Source organism: Somniosus microcephalus, chromosome 22, assembly GCF_052327205.1.
Source record: "Somniosus microcephalus isolate GS21.2 chromosome 22, FLI_Smic_1.0, whole genome shotgun sequence".
Taxonomy (NCBI): Eukaryota; Metazoa; Chordata; class Chondrichthyes; order Squaliformes; family Somniosidae; genus Somniosus; species Somniosus microcephalus.
In genome coordinates, this window is record NC_141008.1 from 51,337,175 (window position 1) to 51,360,934 (window position 23,760).

Genomic DNA, 23,760 nt, shown 5'->3' on the forward strand with positions numbered 1-23,760 from the left:
GATTATAAGGGAGCTGAATTACTGAGTAGGGCTCATATCAATGACTTGATTCAGAAACTCAATGTCAAAATTTGCAGATGATGCCAAACCAGGAGGGGCAGTAGAATCGCTGGAGGCAACTCAGAAATTACAAAAGGAGTTGAACAAAATATGTATGTGAGCCGAATAATGGCAGATGCAATTTAATGCAGACCAGCGTAAAGAATGTATGTAGGAAGGAAAAAATGGACAACAAACGTACTCTATGAATGGTGTAGAAATAGCTGATGAATATTAGATGTCATAATAGACTCAATGCTGAATATGTTCAATAAATAAAGAGCAGCAAATCATCAAAGCCAACAGAATGTTTAACTATATAGCCAAAACAGTAGCAGCCAAAACAGTAGCGTACAAGTCTGAATAGTGGCGTCAGCTTGCCCCAATGGTAGCACTCCCACCTCAGTCAAAATCGTGTGGTTTCAAGTCACATTCCAGCACTTTAACACATAATCTAGTCCGACAGGAGGGCAGTATTGGGGAAGTGTTTCTGACGAGACCTTAAATCAAGACCCAGCCTGCCTGCTCAGATGGATGTAAAGATCCCATGGCACTATTCAAAGAGGAGCAGCAGAGTATTCCTGGCGTACCGGGCAACATTTATCCCTCAACCATCACCACCAAAATAGATCATCTGATCATTTATCTAATTTCTGTTTAGCTGTCACCTACATAATTAATTACTTTTGAAGTGCAGTCATTGTCAACAGTGAAGTACTTTGGGATGCTCATAGAATGCGAAAGGTGCTACGTAAATACAACTTCTTTCTTTCATGATCCAACTATCGTGCTCTGATCAGAACCCATCTTGTGCCCAGTTTTGGATGCAAAGAAACAAAAGAGAAATTCAAGATTGAAGGCAGTGCAGAAAAGTCACAAGGCTCACCCCGTGTCAAAAGGTTTGAGTTAATTGAAAAAAGACTGGAGAAATTTGGGTATTTTCAGTCTGGAAAGGAAGTACCTGAGAAGTATATGAGGTAGTTAGAGAATGGAAAAGGTAAATCTGGAATATTACTTTAAACTAAATTGCAAAAGTAGGGCAATGGTACACAGGTTTAAATGAGCAAAGTAAATTTAAGACTGATATCAGGAGGTTCTTCTCCACACAGATTGACACATGGAATAAGACTTCCAGATAAGCATACTGGAGGCCAGATAAGAGTACTGGAGGTTAAATCATTTAAGAAACTTAAATGGGGGGAAAGAGGAGACTCTGTAGAATCTTACTGGATGGATGAATCAAGATGGGCCAAAAGGCCTTGTTCATCTGGAATTATTTTGTGATTTGGATATTGTAGTTGCACAGGAATAGAATATCTACAACGCTCCTGATGCCTCTCGCACAGATTGCATGAACAAGGGCTGAAACTCCCTAGAACCCGGGTTCTGAAGCAGAACTCGAGCCCTATTCCCAATAGAGGGTGCAGGCCTGTAGGGGTTGGGTAGTGAGCTCAATGGCAGGAGGAAACAGATCAAGCAAACTGGTCAGTCCTGAATGGTGTCAAGCTTGTGGAGTGTTGTTGCAGCTGGATGCATCCAGGCAAGTATTCTATCACACTCCTAACATGAGCCCAAGGGATATGGCGATAGGGCCGGTGAATGGAGTTGAGGCAGAAGATCAGCCATGATCTCATTGAATGGCGGGGCAGGCTCGAAGGGCCGAATGGCCTACTCCTGCTCCCATTTCTTATTCTTATCTTAGTTCTGGCAAAGCCCGAATTGAGTGGGTTACTTATAAGTATCGCTTGATGGCACTTTTGATGATTGGGATTTTACTGATGGGGCAATAATTGTCCAGGTTAGATTTGGCCTATTTTTTGTGTACAGGACATAGTCAGATAGATGCCAACATCATAGCTGAGCTGCACTGCAATTGCTTGGCTAGAGCAGCAGCTGTTCTGGCATCCAGGTTTTCAGCACTAGAGGACACAGCATATTTGAGAGCCAGTAACATTTTCTGTATATACTGTATTATTGACATTGCCATTTGGCATCTGTAATTGGGAATGGAACACCAATCCTCTGAAGAGGGCTAAAGTGGGGATTTATTCCGCCCCCCCCCCCCACCCCCACGGAAATCCATGTTCTGCTGTTGTGTAAATATTAACTAGCTTTGTGAGGTTTTGTTTAATTAACACATTTTGGCCAATTTATGAATCAATAGTTTTTTCCACTTTTATTTTTTCCTCATCCTCTCAAAGAAGGTGACTCATTTTGGGGAGGGATATGTAGGTGCTCAGCCTCAGCAGGCTAATCAATCATGGATTTTTTTTAAAATGAGGATTCATAGCTGTGCTTGATCTCATGCTCACCTTGTTAACTCATGTTAACTTTCCAGCAGGAAGAGGTATTAGGATCGGGTTAATACTTGCTTTTATTTTCCTCTTCTCAGCCCGTGAATACAGAGCCCAGTTCTTTGACTGCACCCCTGGCGACCGAGGCGGTCCGGAGGTATGCGCTCTCCCTGCTTCGGACGGCCCGCTTCCCCGCCGCGATGTGTTCGGCGAGTCGGGCAGAGGCAGCGCAGCAGCAACAAGCAGCAGCAGCAGCCACGACGACCCGCTACAGCACGTCGGCCGGCAGCTCCTCGGCGGGAAGCTCGTATTCCGACTGGGAGGGGGGGGGGGGAGAGCCGGGCATGGCGGCCAGAGGCCGGAGCGTGAGTGGGAGAAGCAGGCCCCAGGCCGGCGGACTGTGGAGCCGGCGACAGTGAGGAGGAGGAGGCCGCGACGACCGGAGCTTATACATCTCGACGACGTGTTCGGCGAGTTGGGCGGAGGCAGCGCAGCAGCTACGACGCCTCGCTACAGCACGTCGGCTGGCAGCTCCTCGGCAGGAAGCTCGCATTCCGACTGGGAGGAGGGAGAACCAGGCATGGTGGCCAGAGGCCGGACCGTGAGAAGCAGGCCACCACATCGTGGAGCCGGCAACAGTGAGGAGGGGGCCGCGGTGACAGAGCAGCTGAGGGACATCGCTGTCATTGGATGCCATTGAATTGACTCTTCTGAACATGGCGCTGGAGAATAGCGACGTGTCTGTGAGCTCCCACAGCTTATTGTGGGAGTGATCGGGGAGTAAGCATTCCATTGTACTAGTTACATATGGCAAATAAAATTGAAATTGAATTGGCTGAGAGCAGCTGGCCAACTACAGACCTGAGATTTTCCTAGTCTATATGCTTCAGTATCCCATTGAGCCACTGTGAGCCCATCAGTAGTACAGTTGCTCAGAAAATGCAAATTTACTTTCATTAACTAGTAACACAAGTCCCTGCCCAATAGTGAGTGAGTTTTCCGATTTTAGAACCCATTATTTTGGAGCCTCGACCAGAAAATACACTAATTCCCCTGATGGCTCAGTGAGTAAATGTAATGATTGCTGTGATACTGAGCCAAAAAGATCAGGAAGGTCATGGGTTTGATCCCTGGTCTGAGTTCACTGAGCTCAGTTGAGGCAAGTATAACTAGAACTGACTTTCAATCCTGGATAGGGGAAAGGAGGAAAATCAACCAGTGTTCGCAATATTCAGTGACACGAGTGTATCTATTGAGAGCAAGATTTAGCTTCAATGATGATGCACCTAAAATGATCTACCCGAGGGATATTGTCTCGGCTCGCACATGAGGACTGGCCAGTATTGGAGAGCTGCTGGTGCCCATGGAACTATATGCCAGCATGAGTTGCTATCTGAAAGAAAGATGTGGTAGCTTATTATTGCCGTACTATTTATAGCAGGAATCTTAACCCAGACAAGCTGAAATTCACTTCTGTTCCAAATGTTTTAATACATTTATGATGACCAGGCTTAAAATAGGCAAATATAAATGAAGCTAGATTTATTAGTTTACAGAAGTATGTGGCTATGCTTGATCCTTGCACCTGCGCCTTTACCCCCCGAGGAGGAGGAGGAGGAGGGAGTAGAATCCTGACCTCAAAATTAAAAGATCACCAGTTATTAGCTCTAGGTAAAATTGCTGCAATCTTAAAAGTCCCAATAAAGCATTTGAACACTCTATTTTTGGGGGTTAAAGTGCTTATGCTTCAGTCCCAACTTGGTCAATAGCCAAATTTTATTTTTTTTGCAATCTTGACAGCTCTGGCCTTTATGCATTAAAGTGTAATCATTCAATTTGCATGCTCAAGTGGATTGTACAATCCTTTTGTAACTGTACAAGAGAGAGGAGCAGTGGTCATAAGTGATGACATTTAGCTTGTATTGCAGACAGTTCGAAATTAGATCTGCTAAAGTGCTGGATAAACTCAGGAGACTTGAGTAGCTTGGGCACATGATACCCCCTGGAATAACGTGTTCCAGAGGCGGCCGCCGGGAGATAAAATTAGCACTTTAGGCCACAGCAGTTCTTCAAGGCCAACAGTGCATTTGTTTTTTTCCCCTCAGAGAAGTCTCAAAAGTGGTGGGAGAGGGAGGTATGAGCAAGCTGTGGTGAAAATTCAGTTTTTCAATCATTGTGCTAATAAAAGCAATTTGTCAATTACCATCTCAAGGGAATTTGATGAATTGGCACTTTTCAGTGAATGCAATGTACTTCTCATTTTGCATTGCAGACTGTTTTCAAATTACTGGCACATACTAGGAAATGGTGGACCACAGAAATACGGTTTCTTGTTGCTGCTCAACTGTTAGTGGAACAACATGCTGACATATGTTTCACCAGCACAAGCTGGAATAATGCCAATAAATTGATTTCACTGAATTATGTATTGTCCTGCTTTTATTAGGGTTAGTAAATGCTTTTGGGAGGTAGTATAGCAGTACAGTATGACAAAATAGCACTGATTTTTTTATTGTGCATATTGCTTGAATTTTTCTCCAGTCAACTTAATTTTTTTCTTCCTCCCCACCCCCAACGCCTCTTGCTTGCCGTACTCGGTGAAAGTGCAAGTAGGTGACTTACTCCCTGATTACAGCCTAAGCTACATTTTAACCCAACTGCAAGAGGTGCAGTTATACTGCTACTTTTTGTTGCCGTGAATAAATTTCGGAACAACGCAAAAATGACAGGATCATTCTCCAGTCCCAATCAGACAAGACTTCAGTGATGCAATGCTGTGTTGAGCTGCAAAAAGTACTTAAGCTTTGGTCATTTTCCAAGGCACTTATTAAACTGAAACAGAGTTGTGTATTTTCTTTTAAACATGGAAATTCACTACCATCTCGGAGCAGGGTTCTGCTTATGCATGCGGGCAAGCCGCTTAGAACACCCTAAGGTCATGAAAGGTGCCTAACAAGTGCAAATGTGTTTGTTTTCACATGCACACAGAAGGTCTCACCCACCACTTCACAGCTGACAGTCTAACACAGGTGTTGCAGGCTGCAAATTGTACTGACTGGTCTAACTCGTGGTCCAGTGTAACTGCAGCCCAGTAGCTGTACATGTACCATTGTTTTCTTTTATTAGGTTAAGCAGCAGAAGTACTTTATTGTTTTAATTTTAAATGGTCTATTTACAAGGGATCTGTATATAAACTGGGTCTTTTGCGTGCGCCAGAGCGGTTCCACTTCTAATCCGAAAGACAGCACCTCCCACTCGCAGAGCGTCAGCTTAGATTACATGCTCAAATCCTGGAGTGGGGCTTGAACCTACAACCTTCTAAGTCAGAGGCAAGAGCACTACTGCTGTGCCAAGACTGGCACCTTGGAGGTTTTCCATCTCTCTCTTCATTGGAATAGATCTGGACAAGACTAGGAGTTCCAAAAGTAAGCACCTATCCTATATTATGTAGCACTATACCACCCCTACAGATCATAAATATTGTACAAACAGCAACTGATGAGGCCAACCTATTAAACTTTCAATGGTCAAGGCCACAGCAGCACTCAGTCAGCTCAAATTAAGCGAGGGACACACGGGAAACAGATAGCGGGGTTCTGAGTATACATAACCCACAGGAGTCAAGCTCAAAGGCTTCAATGTCATCCAAAGTGATGGTGTTCAAGCAAGTCCAAATCACTTGTGTATATGTAATATATACATTTTATACTGGCTGTTGAGGAAAGTATATTAGAGCACAACTGGAAGTGTTACAAAATCTTATTTTTCAGCTCCATACTAGGAAATATAGTACCTTTTATTACAGCAAATCATATTTTATAGCTAAACTTTTAGTTTTAGGTTTAGGTTTGTAGTCAGTTTCTTCAATTCTTGAATCTTTGGTAGAAATGCACTAATATAGCAGCTGTTTAAATCAACAACCCCATTAGGTCTAAAAAAAAACATTTTAAATTAAAATTGACCAAAACGAGAAGGGGGATATAACCCCTTCCCCTGGCACCTTCCCGTGCAAGCGCAGGAGATGCAACACATGCCCTTTTACCTCCACCCTTCCCAACACTCCTTCCAGGTGAAACAGCGATTTACTTGTACTTCTTGCAATTTAGCATACTGTATTCGCTGCTCACGATGCGGTCTCCTCTACATTGGGGAGACCAAACGCAGATTGGGTGACCAACTTGCAGAACACCTCCGTTCTGTCCATACAGGTGACCCGGAGCTTCCGGTCACCTGTCACTTTAATTCGCCGCTCCACTCAGACCTCACCGCCCTCGGCCTCTTGCACTGTTCCAATGAAGCTCAACGTAAGCTCGAGGAACAGCACCTCATCTTTCGATTAGGCACTTTACAGCCTTCTGCACTTAACAGAGTTAAACAATTTCAGACCATAACCTCTGCCCCCATCCTTTTTTTCCCCCCCCTTTCTTTTTCTCTCTCCCACATGGCAGCTGTCTCTCCTTCTGCCAGTGCCATTTACATTTCATCTACAGCCATCTTTTGTTTCTTAACTTGTCCCATTACCATCTCCTTTTGTCTTGCACCATCTCTTAATCTCTCCTGCCTTCCATCTTATCACAGACCTTCCCTTTTGTTCTTTCCTCCCCTCCCCCGTTTCCCTGCCCTTGCTTAAAAACCCTGTTCGATCTCCAGATTTTTCTACTTCTGACGAAGGGTCATTGACCTGAAATGTTAACTGTTTCTCTCTCCACAGATGCTGCCTGACCTGAGTATTTCCAGCATTTTCTGTTTTTATTTCAGATTGCCAGCATCCGCAGTATTTTGCTTTTGTATTGGGGGATAGAACATGTCCAGGGAATTATAGACCAGTCAGCTTAACATCGGTGGTAGGAAAAATAATGGAATCCCTACTAAAGTAGAAAATAAAAGATCTAGAAATCAAAAAGGAAGAGTCAGCATGGATTTCAAAAAAGGAAAGTCTTGCTTGACCAACCTCATGAATTTTTCTGAAGTAGTAAGAGAGAGAGAGAAGACAATGCTAATGCAGTAGATGTAATTTATCTAGATTTTCAAAAGGCCTTCGATAAGGTACCCCATAGAAGACTGATGAACAAGGTCAGAGAGTGCAGAGTCAGGGGACAAGTAGCAGAATGGATAGCTAGCTGACTTCAAGACAGAAAGCAGAGGAGTAGGGGTAGCTATTCACAGTAGCAGAAGGTGGGTAGTGGTGTTCCACAAGGATCAGTGCTGGGACCACTGTTCACAATTTAAAATTAACAATTTAGACTTTGGAATCAAAAACACAATTGTTAAATTTGCAGATGACACCAAATTGAGGGGATAGTCAATACGGAGGAGGACAGTAACAAATTACAGGAGGACATTAATAAACTTGCAGAATGGGCAAATAATTGGCAAATGAACTTCAACACAGACAAATGCGAGGTATTACATTTTGGTAGGGAGAATAGGGAGGTCACGAGTCAAGGTGGCGTAGAGGAACAAAGGGATCTCCGAGTACAAATACACAAATCCCCAAAACACGGGTTATAGCAAGGTCATAAAAAAAGCAAACCAAGCACTAGGATTTATTTCTAGAGGGATAGAATTGAAAAGTAGGGAAGTTATGTTAAACCTGTATCGAACCTTGGTTAGACCACACTTGGGAGTACTCTGTACAGTTCTGGTCACCAGAATATAAAAAGGATAGAGAGGCACTGGAGAGGGTGCAGAGAAGATTTACAAGGATGATACCAGAAATGCAAGGGTATACATATCAGGAAAGGATGAACAGGCTGGGTCTCTTCTCTTGAAAAAAGGCAGAGAGTGGTGACCTAATAGAGGTCTTTAAAATTATGAAAGGTTTTGATAGAGTGGATAGAGAGAGAATGTTTCCACTTGTGGGGAAGAGCAAAACTAGAGGCCATCAATAAGATAATCACCAAGAAATCCAATAGGGAATTCAGAATAAACTTCTTTACCTAGAGAGTGGTGAGAATGTGGAACTCACTACCAAGGAGTGGTTGAAGTGAATAATATAGATGCATTTAAGGGGAGGCTAGACAAGCATGAGGGAGAAGGGAATAGAAGGTTATGCTGATACATTTAGGAGGAGGAAAGACTGGAGGAGGCTCGAGTGGAGCATAAACGCTGGCATGAACCGGTTGGGCCAAATGGCCTGTTTCTGTGCCGTATATCTGATATAATCCTATGTAAAACAATACACAGCTGAAAAGTATTAAGAAATTTAAATAGAACATTCAATGAGAAATCCTGACCACCATAAGAACATTTTAGAATAAAAAAAGGCCACACCTATTATGAACCCACTCCATTCAGAGTCCATGTACAATTATTCTATCGCAGAGTACCCTCCAACATCACCTGCGGCTCTCCTACATTAGGGGAATACTCATTTCTTTCCCTATTGGAAAACAAAAATCAAGCTGTGGTGTTAACAGCTGTACAACCTTCAATCCCATTTTTCAATCCAACTTTTTTTTTTTTTTTAAAAGGCAAAAAGCAAAATACTGCAGATGCTGGAAATCTGAAATAAAAACAGAAAATGCTGGAAACACTCAGCAGGTCAGGCAGCATCTGTGTAGAGAGCGACAGAGTTAACATTTCAGGTTCTGATGAAAGGTCATCGACCTGAATCGTTAACTCCGTTTCTCTCTCCACAGATGCTGCCTGACCTGAGTGTTTCCAGCATTGTGTTTTTATTCATTTTTAAAGGCAATGTGACCCAAATCAGCTACCTTCTCTAAGAGCTTAACCCAAACAAATGAGTTGTCAGTAATTTATTCACTATGGAAATAGTCTTGCTATTTTATCAGTGCCATGAAAGGGTCAACAAGCAATTTTGTATATAGTTTTATAGCAGGGGCCATTTTAAGCCAAGTACAAATGGTTCTAATTCAGGTTACCCTCTCCAAAAAGTGTCGACTTGGGGTTTCCACGAAAAAAAAGACAGAGCAATAGTCCACTGACTGATTTTAGAGTTTCAATATGGATATTTAAACAACATTTAAAAATCAATTTCAAACCCCTGCTCCAGCCACAAAAAAAAAAACCAGGAGAACATTGGTATCTAAAATAGTGTTCATTTATGTACCTAATTAAAATTAGATTGGAGAAAGATCAGATATTGTCACTGAACAGTTCTGTAACAAAATTGTGGAGTACTTTTGTCCATAGTTTGTGGGTCCTTTCCAAAAGTTTCTTTGAAAAAAAAATACCACTCAAGATAGCTTCTGCAACTAGATAATGGGAAAAATAGGTTATTTCTTTATATTAAATAGGATTACTCATGTGGCTGGGTAAACAAAAATTAATAAGCACCTCAAAGTGCTAGAAACAACAAATGTGTATAAACAACATAATCCAAATCAGGATAGCCTGAGCATAGTCAGCAATTGTTAGACACTTTAAATGGCAATTGGGATGCCTTTCTGTATATGTTACGGAGCTTGCCGTCCATTCATTAAGTACCTTTGTCTCAGACTTGTTTCTCAAAGGCATGAAGGGATTTTAAATGAGTCCAAGAAATAAACAGAAAGTGCTGGAAGATTATATACATCCAAAACTTTAAATGTCTTTCCTGATGCTGACAGACTTGCTGTGTATTGCCAGCATTTTCTTTATTTCAGATTCATATTATTTGCCTTTTTATTTGTGCTTTTGATGTACCAGCTAGTTATGGATTTGACTTAGCTACAACAGATGCCGGAGCAAGATGCAACTCCATAGGTAGGAACACCTACACAATTCCGAGAAAAACTAGCCAGTAGGAATCAGGCAGCCACTCCCTTCCGAGAAGAGTTTGCCTACCTTTTGTTTGGAAACCTTTTTTTTTATATATAAAAACAACACATTGACTGAACTGGTCACCTTTCATGAACTGGTTCAAAAGTGCTGTGCTATTCTAACTAACCAACAACTCAGTTACTGCTTTCTGATGTAAATTACTATCAGCAAATAAACCAGTTTGGTAGTTTTATCTGCTACAAGACAGTGTTTGGTGTGACGGATATTAGTAGCCTTCTGAAGTGGCGGGCGTGTACTGAAAATCCTGGTGTGTAATCCAGGAAGAATAAACAGGTTTCATGTTCGCGCAGGGCAAGCTATCCCAGATTACTTTGCAAACAAGGTCGCATTTCAGTTCAGAAGAAGCACACACCTGCCTTTGGGAGTTGGCTGTGTGTTGGGCACAAGTATCTGGACAGACTCAAATCATAATTTTAATATTGCCTTCAGCAACAAAGTTGCTACTCAAGATAAATTCCTCTCCACCCTTCTAAAATCAAATCAGTCTTGTATCTGAAAAATGTAGTAGCTCCATGAACAACTTTTTTTTTAAAATACCAAAGATCTACAAGCACTCTCTCCTCTCCCCCGCAGCCCTCCTCCCTCTGAAGACACTCCTGGGGAGCTGCACATCGCTAGTTGAATAATCCCCTGTCAGTTAATTGAATAGCAGATCTATCCATGATTATCTTGCCTAGCAGCATTGCTACAACAATGTTGGTTACTGACTTGCATGCCACTATCAAATATTCAGCCATTTGGATGGCGAGTGTATCTACTTTCTAATGCAACCTGAAATCCAGCAAACATCCCAATATCTGGAACTATTCCCACTATAACCTGGCAGTAATTTACTGAATATGCATCAGTGAATCATCTCCTTCTCGACATCTTTAAAGCTTGTAATTAGCACTCTGCCTCATTTCATTTCAATTTATCCCTTGTAGGTACTTTTAGCTGTTTGATGAAAAGCAGGCCTGCTGTACTACCTTCTGAATTTTTGAACTGAGTTCATATTTTAACATCCCAAAAGTATAAGAAAATATGATTTGTGCAACTTTTTTTTTTTAAATCAACTACTCAGCCTCAACAGCAATTTCCTGCCCCACTACAGTTGAGTAGCCTTGCAACACTCATCGCCCAGGCTCTCGCAGAAAGCAGCCACTTAAATGTTGCACAAACAACTTGCATTTATGTAGCACCTTTAACGTAGTAATACATCAAGGCGCTTAAACTACCCAATACACGAGTCACTATCTTCAAGAGAGACATGGAGGGAGGGAAAAAGAGGGAAAGAGAACACTGATGGAGACAGTTTTTTTTTTTTTAAGTTTATAACTTCGAAAAGGAGGGCTCGAAACTAGAGCTAAACTGTAAATGCAGATGTGAGAATAATGGTTTTTCATTTGACTGGGATGAAGAAACAAGCCGAGCCCTTGCCCACACCTGCAGAACTTCAAAAGGGAGTAGATCACTGGATGTCAACCATGATCCAGAACACTGGACAAACTTCCCCTCCTTAACAGAGAGACTTTAAGGCCAATTGTAGTGCCCCACTGCCACCCCAGCACAAACCAGGGAACAAACCTACATACTACTTGGTCTGTACAGCTCATCCATTTACTGGATACATTCACTGCACCGTCAGGAGCTTTTACATCTCCAAGTTAATAAGGAGGGGTAAATTTCTCATCATATGCATGAGCTTTTCAAATCAAGCTTTTTTTTGATCAACTCTGAACACATTGAATTCTGGTAACCAGCTGCAGATCATCTCAAAACAAAGTTGCAACTATTAGGTCATAATCCTTCATTTTTCTACATCAAGTGTCCTCGCCAAAACCTTACACTGACCATTTAAAAAAAATAAAACTACGTGAAGTCTATATACAGGAGTTCTTTCTTCACTATAGTCTTGTCTCCAGGGTTCAGACAACCACCATAAACTGCTCCAGCTTTGGTCTTGTGGTTTAAAAGCATATCCAAACTACTCATGCTAACTGTCTTGGAAGTCATTTTTGTCCTCACGAGATATCCACATGCACATTTTGTAGCAGAGGTCAGTGGATAGAAATCAGGAGCAACCTGGATTTATTCTTTTCCTTCACCAAAAAGTGCTAAAGCCACAGCCAACCCCAGCTCAGATCAGGAATCAAAGCTAGTGCTTTCCTGGTCCATGTGGCTCAGTATCACACTAGTCTATTCACCCACATCATTCCTCCTCCTCCTCCATGTCTAACTTTGGTTCACTTATTATTTTAATACACTGAATGCTGCCAACTTCAGAGGGGAACCAGCTTAGTGCAGCTAGTAAACTTGAAAATGAGAGAGGGCATCTTCAATAAAAGGGTAGCTTAACAAACTGGTCATTTCAACTGTTTGTTTCCTCAGAGTCAGAAAAAATCCAAGTAACCTCTCCCATGGTTTGCAGCCAAAAAATAAATCAAGGGTGTCAGTTAAATCATAACTCTTACTGAATGGTTTGATTAATAGCACTGCTGGCAAGATTCCATTTTTCAAAATTGGTTTTAATTTTCCATGTGAAATGCTTCAATGCAGACGTAATGTGAACTGGTATTTAAAAGTTTGAAACTAAGGGATGACGGTCTAAATGCCAAACTGGTTTTGAGGAGACTGAAATCTCTACAAGTATATCTGAATGAACAAGGCACGCACGCACGCACGCACGCACACACGTTGGATTTGAATAAACTTTTACTTTATTTACTTTTAGAATCTTCAGCCACCACGTTAACACAACAAAGATCATAGACTCCAGACTGACAGTAGCTTGTAGTTTTAGTCATACCCTTCTGGCTAGCAGCCAACCAGCTGTCAGAGGAAAAAAGTTTGATTAACAACTATTTTAGGTTTCTTTTGCATTCTCATGCTGGGGGGGCCATGAAATCAGAAAAGACCATTTGGCCATCAAGTTTATTCCTTCCACAGACCATGAACCTAACATGGGATGTAACCCACCCACAACATCCAAGGAAAAGCTATGGATGAATATTCTAGGATTTCAGGGGGTAATCAAGCAACATTCCATAATATCTATCCATTCCCACTGCCCACACTCTAAAGATGGGATTTTTGCTCTTGGGTGCAGCATTTTGAAATTCCCAGGACTGAACGATTGGTAAAAGATGCCCAACTACTGGAAAAAGACTGCTCCGTCAGCAGTCTATATCAATCAATGGGAAGGGGAAGTCTTTTACACTTCTTCAGGCCCACAATGTTCAGAATGCTACATTCAATATGTGCACAAACACGCAATTGGAAAACAACGCCTAGGGCTTCAAAAGGCCAGATAACAGGAATTCAGAGGCCGGATCGAGCCCTAGGCTGTAGAGGCTAGGAAAATCCCCAAGATTAGCAATGTACATCCAACTCAATGATGCAAACCGCCTGGGAAAGTATAGTCAAGTGTTGAAATTTCAGCAAAAAAGTGAAAGTCGGCATATGTATATCAAACCCAAGTTTTCAAAAATCAAGGACTCCACAGAAGTATATTCAAATAGAAAGTAGCTCTACTGCAAGATTTGTCATTCTTACCTTTTGTTCACCGGTTTCTCATCCTTTTCATATGGTTTCACAAACCACTTCCCAATCCGCACAAAGTTCCTGTGTAACAAGCACCTTGCAGAAAGGAAAGAGGGGAACACAAGGTCACGGATCAAAGAGCATTTAAACTGCAACAATCTCTACAAGACACTGTAAATAGATAAACTGATTTAAAACTTTCCTAGAAAGAAATAATACGAGAAGTTCGAATTTCTGATCCTGTGGGCTCCTGCTCAACATGCCAAGCTTACCACAGAGACACTGAGAAAGGCCCAGCCATTCCCCATGGGGAGGGAGAAGGGAAGGCCAAAAATATATTTAATCCAAGTTATCCTCATGTACTTTCAAGTGATCAGCTTTGGGCTGAGTGGCAGATTCCTTGGAATAGTTCAACCATGCGTCATGGAGACCCCCAAGTGAGAATTTTTAAGAAAATGCTGCAAATAAAAATTGACACTATTGTAAGTTACTCAAAACTCCCTGCAGTAGCCCTTCTACTGATCATTCCACTTCAAAATTAAGTCAAACACACATGCTATTTCAGTAACAGATTTTGAAACCCAGGAGAGAATCACTAAAATGTCTGCACAAAATGCATTGAAAAGCAGTCAAGACCATTTGCACTCAGGTCTACTTGCTCATTGGTTTTTCCAACTTTGCAAAAAGTTGGATTTCACAAGTCTCTTGCATGTACATTCTATCTTAGTAGAGACCATAGTGTAGGCACACTGATCAATATACCATACAGCAAAGCTCAACAGGTTGTATAGACTGGAGGTCGCAGAATTGGGATGGCCAGAGGGTGATCTTGGTAATTTGCACCATTACTGATGGTTTGCTGGAACTGTCAATGCAGCGTTGGGTTAGTTACTACTGTTTTGATCGGAGACAAAATCTTCATTCCAGCTTGAGAAAGTACACGATTCTCTCAAATCAGCAGCTCACTCTACACAAACTGCATTATTGGGGGGGGGGGGGGGGGGGGGGGGGGGGGGGGGGGGAAGGGAGAAGACAAGGTAGCTGGAGTCCATCTGTCATTTCAGCAGTTACAGCTTCAAGCTGCATTGTGGGAGAAAGCCAACACCTAGTTTTGTTTTTAAATAGCGTGTGCTGTCTCAAGAGCAAAAACTGGCACTGCCAACATTTCCTCAAAGAAAATCTGCACCTTTTATTTTGTTACTACTACTCTTGCTACAAAGTGTAGAAGAATTTCCTACAAGTAACATAGTGGCATGCCTCGTTAAAACACCAGAACAAGTTGTGTCGGATAGGAAGCACATGGGAAATTGCCGATATGAGCAACCTAAGTGGCAAATCCCTCTTTTTAAATACACCATTAGGGCAAGACATTCACTGGAGGCCACAAACTGCAGAAAGGCAAAAAAAGCAAACCAAGCACACGGGTTTATTTCTAGAGAGGAATAGAATTGAAAAGTAGGGAAGTTATGCAAAACCTATATCGAACCTTGGTTAGACCACACTTGGAGTACTGCGTGCAGTTCTGGTCACCATATTATAAAAAGGATATAGAGGCACTGGAGAAGGTGCAGAGAAGATTTACAAGGATGATACTAGAAATGCGAGGGTATACCTATCAGGAAAGGATGAACAGGCTGGATCTCTTTTCTCTTTGAAAAAAGGCTGAGTGGTGACCTAATAGAAGTCTTTAAAATTATGAAAAATTTTGATAGAGTGGATAGAGAATGTTTCCACTTGTGGAGAAGAGCAAACCTAGAGGCCATCAATATAAGATAGTCACCAAGAAATACAATAGGGAATTCAGAAGAAATTTCTTTACCCAGAGAGTGGTGAGAATGTGGAACTCGCTACCACAGGGAGTGGTTGAGGCAAATAGTATAGATACATTTAAGGGGAGACTGGACAAGCATATGAGGGAGAAGGGAATAGAGGGTTACGCTGATAGATTTAGATGAGGAAAGACGGGAGGAGGCTCGAGTGGAGCATAAATGCCGGCATAGACTGGTTGGGCTGAATGGCCTGTTTCTGCGCCATATATATCCCATGTAAGAGAAAGTTTTAATCAGGGGACAAATCATTTCAGGCTGTTCTTGCAGACTGCTTGTCTGTATGAGCAGTGCCTAGTGAAAATTACTTGTCAAAAATTACTACAAGGCCCTGATGCTAAATCCACAATTTGGACAATTTTTGAACTTGGCTGTTTATAGTGACCTCTAACCACTGGAGCTAGCACAATATACATTACATATACTTGACTGATAAAGTAGAATATAAGTAGCAGCAGTTCATTTGCAATAACTTCAAAGTTAAGGCATAAGCAACCAAAGTAATTTCAACCTAGGCTTGACATTAATCAGCTGGCCATGGTGTCTGCATTCTGTTTGAAACAGCTGATTCTCTTACTTAAAAAAAATTAAACTTGCAATTGCAAAAGGACGACAAGGCAAACAAGTAGCTCACTGAATAACAACTTGGTCTACTTCGAGATTCTTCATTTTTGGCTCGGTCCTCTCCTGAAGGAGGTGGCTCAGACTGCAGTGAAGTTTCACGGGTGTTATCCCGATAGCTGATCTGAATAGAATAACTCTTGCTGGTGCCTGTCTGTGAATGTCAGCTACCTTCCAGCTCTTTGCTTGTGGGAAGAGTCAGGAGAATCCAACCCTGTCCTCGCCTGCTGTCCACACTCGAACAGCAGGATTCACAGGATAATAGCAATCTGTGAAAACTTCTCAACTAGCATTTTGGTAGCATGGAAAGGAAGACAGAAAACAAACAGGAAAAGCCACAGGCAAATAAGGAATTCCACCGGGAAAGAAAACATTACACAGGGAGCAGAAGAGACGTAAACATTACACAGGGAGAAGAAGCGTAAATAAAAATCAACACCCGTGTGGTTTTGAAATTGTGTACTGGAGATGCAACAAGAATAAAAATAACAAATATGATCACTACATGTAGCTGTTCAAGTAAAATGGGTGTAGATCTAGCAAGATTCACAAAAATTGAATTTAGCAGTATGGGGGGCAGGAAGAAATGTCAGAAAAAAGAAAATCTGTGTGTTTTTGATACGATAAGGTTAGGCCCGAGAGACCTGGGGGTTTGGCGGAAAGAAGAATTGAGCAATTTCTACTCGCTTTCATGTTGGCAATTGGAATTGTCTGGGTGGACGACATGGCCGTGTACATTAAAAACAGTATAATCACTTTTTGTCCCTAGCGTGAAGAGTCTTCTCGACAGACTCCCTCTCCCAAGATTCAAGGAGGACTTGGTCTTACCATGAATCTGTAAAACATGCCCAGAGAGGCCATGTTCTAAATTCTAAAAAGGATTCAACACAGACTTCAGAAGGCATCACAACAGTGTCAGCCATGGCTCAGTTGGTAGCACTCTCGCCTTGGAGTCAGAAGGTTGTGGGTTCCACTCCAGAGACTTGAGCACAAAATCTAGGCTGACACTCCACATCTTTCAGATGAGACATTAAACAGAAGCCCCATCTACTCTCTCAGGTAAAAGATCCCATGACACTATTTTAAAGAACAGCAGGAGAGTTATTCTCAGTGTCCTGGCCAATATTCATCCCTCAATCAACATCTAACAGAATTTATCTGGTCATCATCACATTGTTGTTTGAGGGACCTTGCTGTGTGCAAATTGGCCTGCCTAGTATCCTACACTTCAAAATGTACTTCATTGGCTGCAAAGCGCTTTGCGAAGTCCGGTGGTCGTGAAAGGCGCTATAGAACTGCAAGTCTTTCTTTCAGTTAATCTACTCAAACTATAAAGGCCACCCAGATGCTGACTCACATCATCAATATGCCTTATGACAAGCCAGGACAGGAAGAAAAACCAACACAGGTGTAATTTCACAACTAATATCAGGAGTTCGGTGGAAGAGGTTTGAAGAGAGATGCTTTTGGCGTAATTTTACAAGTGTACTACAAAATGCAACAGAGCCTCAAAATAATGGCCTCCCTCATCAGTCACCATCTAGTGAGCTATTAAGAACCTTCGCTATAAAACTTACCCCTCTATTCCCAGCAGATGCTGAATAAAGAGGAGCTGATCCAGTATATTTGTCATTAATTTTTAGTTCTCTAAGAAAGTACACAAAATTGTTTTGATGTGTTGCCAATTATTTTTTCTCTTCAAATTTCCAGGATGGACTTTTGCCCGTGTGCTAAAATTAAGAATCTGGCGTGTGAGTAGCACATTTTGAAACAAAAAGTAGTCCAACAGCAAAGGAGTTAAAAGAGATGAACTCCATTGTTACATATTTCACCTAATTAAAACCAATTCCCCTCACCAGCAACTGCTGTACCTGGCTGCACAAAGTGTGTGTCATTTTTTAAAGCATACTTGTGCTCAAGAACAAATTCTTTTGGAGGGAGGGAAGTAGAAAAGAAAGCAGGATGATTTTTGACTCAGGGTGAGGGGGTGGGGGGACACACCAATTTCCAAGTTCAAGCACTGTATCTACTTCATTTGCACCACACCCACCTCAAGTATGGAAAGTTAGTTGGCAGAACATTATTTAATATGGTCAGGCAATATTAAAAAAAAAATTTTTAAATCTCTCTGCTGAGTCAATCTCAGCCTGGTGGCAAAAGAGCACTACTGTATAATTAGTCTCAGTGCCCTGGTTAAAGTAGCAGCAACCCCTGCTGCAAACGCATGCATAGACTCAGCTATTATGCCGTTTGTCCCCATCCCTCCTGCAAATAGCCAGTCAACACTGTCTAGGCTCGAGCACAAATGGGTAAGATACTGAGTGGGGCAAAGACAAGCATATCTGCATTCAGTGCTGGAAATAGAGAGGTCAGTCAGCATATGTTAAGAGATAGGTTAACATTTAGGTGCAAGCTCCTTCCTCCAAATTGAAGATGATCTCAGGGTCTTGTACCTGAAACATTAACCAGGTTTTTCTCTACAGATGTTGAGACTGTGCATTTTTAGCATTTTCTGTTTCTGGTTCAGATTGCCAGCATTTGCGATTTTTCCCCTATTTGCATCCTAGTTGAGGACGTTTCTGTATATAGTCCAGCAAAACCAAATTTTTTTTTTTTTTTTTTTTTTTTTTTTTTTTAAATTCCTTTGTATAAATGTTTGAATTTTTGAGACGGATTTCTTAATCTTTATTTTATATTAGACTAAAGTTACTGAATCCAGCTCTCCTTTTTAAAGCTGTCCCAATTACTGCCAGAATATTAGTTTAAAAAGAGTAATGTACACCACAGGATGGAATTTTGGACTGAAAACAGCAGCTTCTCAACTTTCTGAAGACCACTCCTTTAATTCCAGACATCAAGGTAAAAACAGAAATCTATAAAACAGACATCCCACAGCCCAATACGTGAAACTCTTATAGGAATGGACAGAAATATAGCAAAATATTTTTTGCTGGATTAGAGCAGATTTTTAAAAAATATATAAATCTGCAATAGTTCTTCAGTTACAGCATGTCACAGGGCTTGCATGGTATACAATGCATATCACAGTGTCACAGATCGTGCATGGATAACAGTTTTGGTCAGACACATAAAAAGGAGACATCCAAGCGCAGGAGGCAGTTCAGAGAAGAGCCACGATGAACCCCCTCGTGTCAGCGGTTATGAGGAAAGACTAGAGAAACTTGGGACTTTTCAGCGTTGAAAGGAGGACACCAAGATGTGATTTCATTGTAATATACAAGATAGAAAAGGTAAATTGTGAATTTTACGTCAAACTAAACTGTGAAAGGAAGTCAAGGGACTCTGGTTTAAACTGGTAAAATGCAAATTTAGGACTGATTTCATACAAAAGCTGGTCAATAATTGGAGTGGGCTTTCAGGTAGAGTAGTGGAATAATTTAAGAAAAAAGTAGGCGCTGCAGTGGGGAAGCTTAGGGTCGTTCTGATTTGAAGATGGGCGGAGTGGCCTTCCTCGTCCATTTGTCCACTCAGCCATGGTTCAGAGGGTAGCACCCTCACCTTTGAGTCAGAAGGTTGTGGGTTCAAGTCCCACTCCAGAGACTTGAGCATATAAATCTAGGGCGATGCTGAGGGAGTGCTGCACTGTCGCAGGTGCAGTCATTCGGATGAACCGTTAAACTGAGGCCTCATCCACTCGCTCGGGTGGACGTAAAAGATCCCGTGGCACTATTTCGAAGAGCAGGGGAGTTCTCCCCGGTGTCCTGGCCAATATTTATCCCTCAATCAACATCACTAAACAGATTATCTGGTCATTATCACATTGCGGTTTGTGGGAGCTTGCTGTGTGCAAATTGGCTGCCGCATTTCCTACATTACAACAGTGACTACACTTCAAAAAATACTTCATTGGTTGTAAAGTGCTTTGGGATGTTTGGTGGTCATAAAAGGCATTATATAAATGCAAGTCTTTTTTATATCTATCTTGCAGGCATTGGCAACCATAAGCGGTAATTGTATACCGTACACATGTCTGGCATAACAACTAATTTCTTCAGTCAGGTGGATCAACACAATGTTCATCCTATATGGTGCCTGGGCTACATGTCGAATGCTGATTTATCAGTCGATTATTGACTAAGCCAGAAACAGACTAGATTCTGGCAAATTTCTCTTGGCCCAAGCCTGAGCACATGATTTTAATTTTAAGCTTGGTTCATTTTTAATACTGTAAATTAAATATAATTAAATGCAGCTGACATACTCAAAGCACAATGTCTGCCAATTACCAAATCAGTGATTGACACAAGTTTCACAATACATTTATTAAACTGGAGTAAAAGGCTGCTTAACTGGAAAAAAGGGATTTAAAAAAGTGTTACAACCTTGCGTGTGAAATCCTTATTAGTTTATCAAGCATTTAGCCATGAGTGGCAAGGAGCAGCCCTATTGTTTATGTACTGAATTATATAATAATCTGGCAGGGCACCATTCAATTGGCAAAAGAGGAATAGAAAATACAGGGATGTCCCAGCTTTTGGTTAGGACACTACCAACCTCCAATTATATCCAAGACTGGGACGGAGTTAAACTGCATTAAGCAAATTAGAACAGGTAAAGCTCAACTACAGGAGATAAAAATATGAAATTTACCAAAGAAAATACTAAAGTTAGAAAATAATGCATCTAATATAGACAAAGGGTCTCAGTTATGGATGGGGCGGGGGAGGAGGGTGTTTAAGGCAGATAGTCTCGATATGCTATCCGCACGACAAGATGCAATGCAAAAATCAATTCATAGCTGAGAATATGAAAATATGTTGTAAGCGACTGGGGGTGGGGGGGGGGTTGTGTGATGAATTGCAACATAGCCCTCTGAAACCTAGGCCCCAATCCATCTTGGACTGCTCAAATGAAAACCTCCTCTCTGATGTCTGTTCATGTAATGAGCTTAGGACCCTAGCAATCCAGCTACAAGCAAACAGGAGTCCAAAACACATGACTACCCCTAATTTGGCACACTTTGGGAAGCTCACTCAAAAGACGAGAGATTACTGGTACAGGAAATGGCAAGGTCACGAGTGCAATGAAATTCTTCTGCAAGTGGTTAAGATGCATTGCTGGGGCAAGTGTAACAAACTATTTCCTCTGCATCTTATCTACATTGTAACTGTATTACTAGTATCCCCAAATTGTTCAATGAAAATACTGATGCAAAATATTAACATTTACAAAAGCATCCAACTTTCTTCATCACAAACTTCAACCTTCCAACCCCCCAACCACACCTCAGCCCAATTTTCCTCAAACATTTTTCAGTTTGAATTCAGGAAGATTGGGGTTTTACCCTAGAAAGGAGTAACGATGACATGGCAGAAAAAAATTTGTATACAAAAATCTAGCCTTTTTCAAAATCATCAGGGATGGGTTTAAAGTTCTGTGATCAGTCGAGTAAGTCAATAATAGGCATGGCAAGTAAGCTCCACTGTATTTCAAACAGCTGTTGTAGGATATTATAGCACATACCTTTCCAGCAAGTTGTGAATGGCCTTAAAAAGCAGTGTTCGGCACTCATAAGACAGTCCCTGTTCCCACAATCCATCCTCTTCAACTGCAAAATGAAAAAGCAATTAAAAAGTTAACACCTGACAAAATGTAATTTAAAAAGAAAAAAAATCTACATACTGAAGACAACTTTCATTGTTATCACAGGAAAATAAAAAGTTGATCATAGCCATTCCGACTGCTGCTCTCCCTGCCATCCCTCTTCATGAGACCACTTAGATCAGGGGTGTCCAAACTGTGGCCCACAATCATATGCAACCGAGTCATAGTTGCACTTATATTTCTTGTTCACTATTTTATTCTATTTAAATTTTCTGCATCTAGTGATGTTCTGCGCTGTTGGTGCATTAGAGAATTAGTCCCAATTCAACTTGACCTAGGTGAAAATGAATGGAAACATGGATTTAAACTTCATATTCTATGCACCTATGCAGCCCACAAAAGCAAAAAGATTCGACACCCCTGACTTGAATAGTACTGAAGCATACATAGCCAAAACAAAGACAGGCAAATACCAGGAATTACAAGTCAATGGAACCACCTTCAAGTAATAAAAAGCAGTCACCTTTAGGAGAATGGCAAGATTTTTTAAAATTACATTTCACTATTTTTCAGAGTTTTCTTGCATCTTCATCTTGACATCCATCCTATAAATAATCATTGTAGACATACCAAGAGTGGCCCACAATCATGACTAAAATGCCTAGGTTGCTCAAATGGGTCTTCAAAACTCAAATAAACTTGCTGTTGTAAGTGATGTAGTATCCAATTTAGAATCCTAAATACATCTTACAGAACGGTCAAGTGCGCAAGCTCTGCCTGGGGTTTCTTAACAGATTTATTTGTCCTTTCTGTCTCCCATCCCCAGGTTCCCATCCTCCTGCCTTATCTGAAAGTCCATGGAGTAGAATAGCACACCCAACTGTTGATGGGAGTTGTAAAATTCGCTCAAGACAAGAAATGCAATTACTGAATAAAACTAGTTAGCATCTGGAAATATAAAGCTGACAAAAAAGTTAACTTACTTTATATAAAATTAACAGGAACAGGGAAAGAATATCTACAAACAGTTTGATACTGTAGCTGAATAGTGCACAAACCACAAGGGGAGCCGAGCGCAAGCCACAGGAAGAAGTGTTCAACTCATAACGAGAAGGTCGCAAGCTTGTCCCAAGACTTGCCGTCACTGCAACCTGCTTGCTCAGTTGAGAGAATTTTGTCAAGCTGATGGAGTACTGAATCAAAGCAAGATGTTCCTTCTCAAAAAGTGAAAGCACATTCTTTCCAAAAAGTAAAGAATACTTACCCCAAAAAAATAATCAGTGGAACTGATATTAAAGCTCCGTTACCAGTCAGACATCCACTCATTCAATGCATAGGCTTTTTAGGTAAATATATCCATCGAACTGTTTTTCAAAGTTTTTTTTAAAAATTTTAAATAATTATTTTCTTACATTTCTGGCTTTCAAAATTTGGCAGGGGAGAAAACAACCAAGAAAGGCATCAATTCAATTCGAATGTGAAAAAAGATAATATAAAAATATCCCCACTGCAAAGAAACACATATGTACACACTATTGTGCATCAAATTAGGCTTTTGCTGGTCACACTGCAGTTTTTACAATGCCCAAACAGTTTTAAAAAACTGAGCATTACTGTAAAAAGGTGACTGCGTTATACAAACAATGTCTGGCAGTAAGCTTCAAGGTAGTAAATGCAATAGAGTGATTTTGCTGGTGTACACACACTCAATTTGTGAAGTCACATCAGAATTAAATCAACTGAATTGCTGTCTTGTAACTCATCATCAGCTGCCTATCATCATACATACAATTTTAAGGGTAGATATCCAGCAATATTGTTGAACTGGTGCTTGCAGTTTTTTGAACTAGTATAGTACAAATCAGCTACCTAGAGGGTCCAGAATTCAGTTCAATACTATGCTGTGTGTCAAATGGATGTATTTATACAGCAGCATGTGTTATTTGTACTATAATATAAATAAAAAAACTATTTGCTGCCAAGTAGCATACCTAGTAATTCTGCATGCAATTATCCTTAACCAGGCAATGAAGTGGTTTTTATAACCATCACGGTCAACATGAAGATGATCACACAGTACAGTTATCTGCACTTGAATGCTTAACCAG

The 23,760-nt window shown here is 41.1% G+C and overlaps 1 protein-coding gene across 2 annotated transcripts in view; it reads right to left on the reverse strand.

The window, feature by feature from the left end:
- med13a (mediator complex subunit 13a) overlaps positions 1-23,760 on the reverse strand; it is a 140,196-nt gene that overhangs the window by 86,291 nt on the left and 30,145 nt on the right. For both annotated transcript variants that reach the window (XR_015073247.1, XM_085964700.1), the window contains exons 3-4: positions 21,572-21,656; positions 13,653-13,736 (exon numbers count right to left, since the gene is read on the reverse strand). Coding sequence is in view for 1 of the 2 variants with exons in the window: in XM_085964700.1 (XP_085820826.1) it covers positions 13,653-13,736; positions 21,572-21,656 (169 nt within the window). In the remaining variant the exon portion in view is untranslated. The remainder of the gene's footprint in view (positions 1-13,652; positions 13,737-21,571; positions 21,657-23,760) is intronic.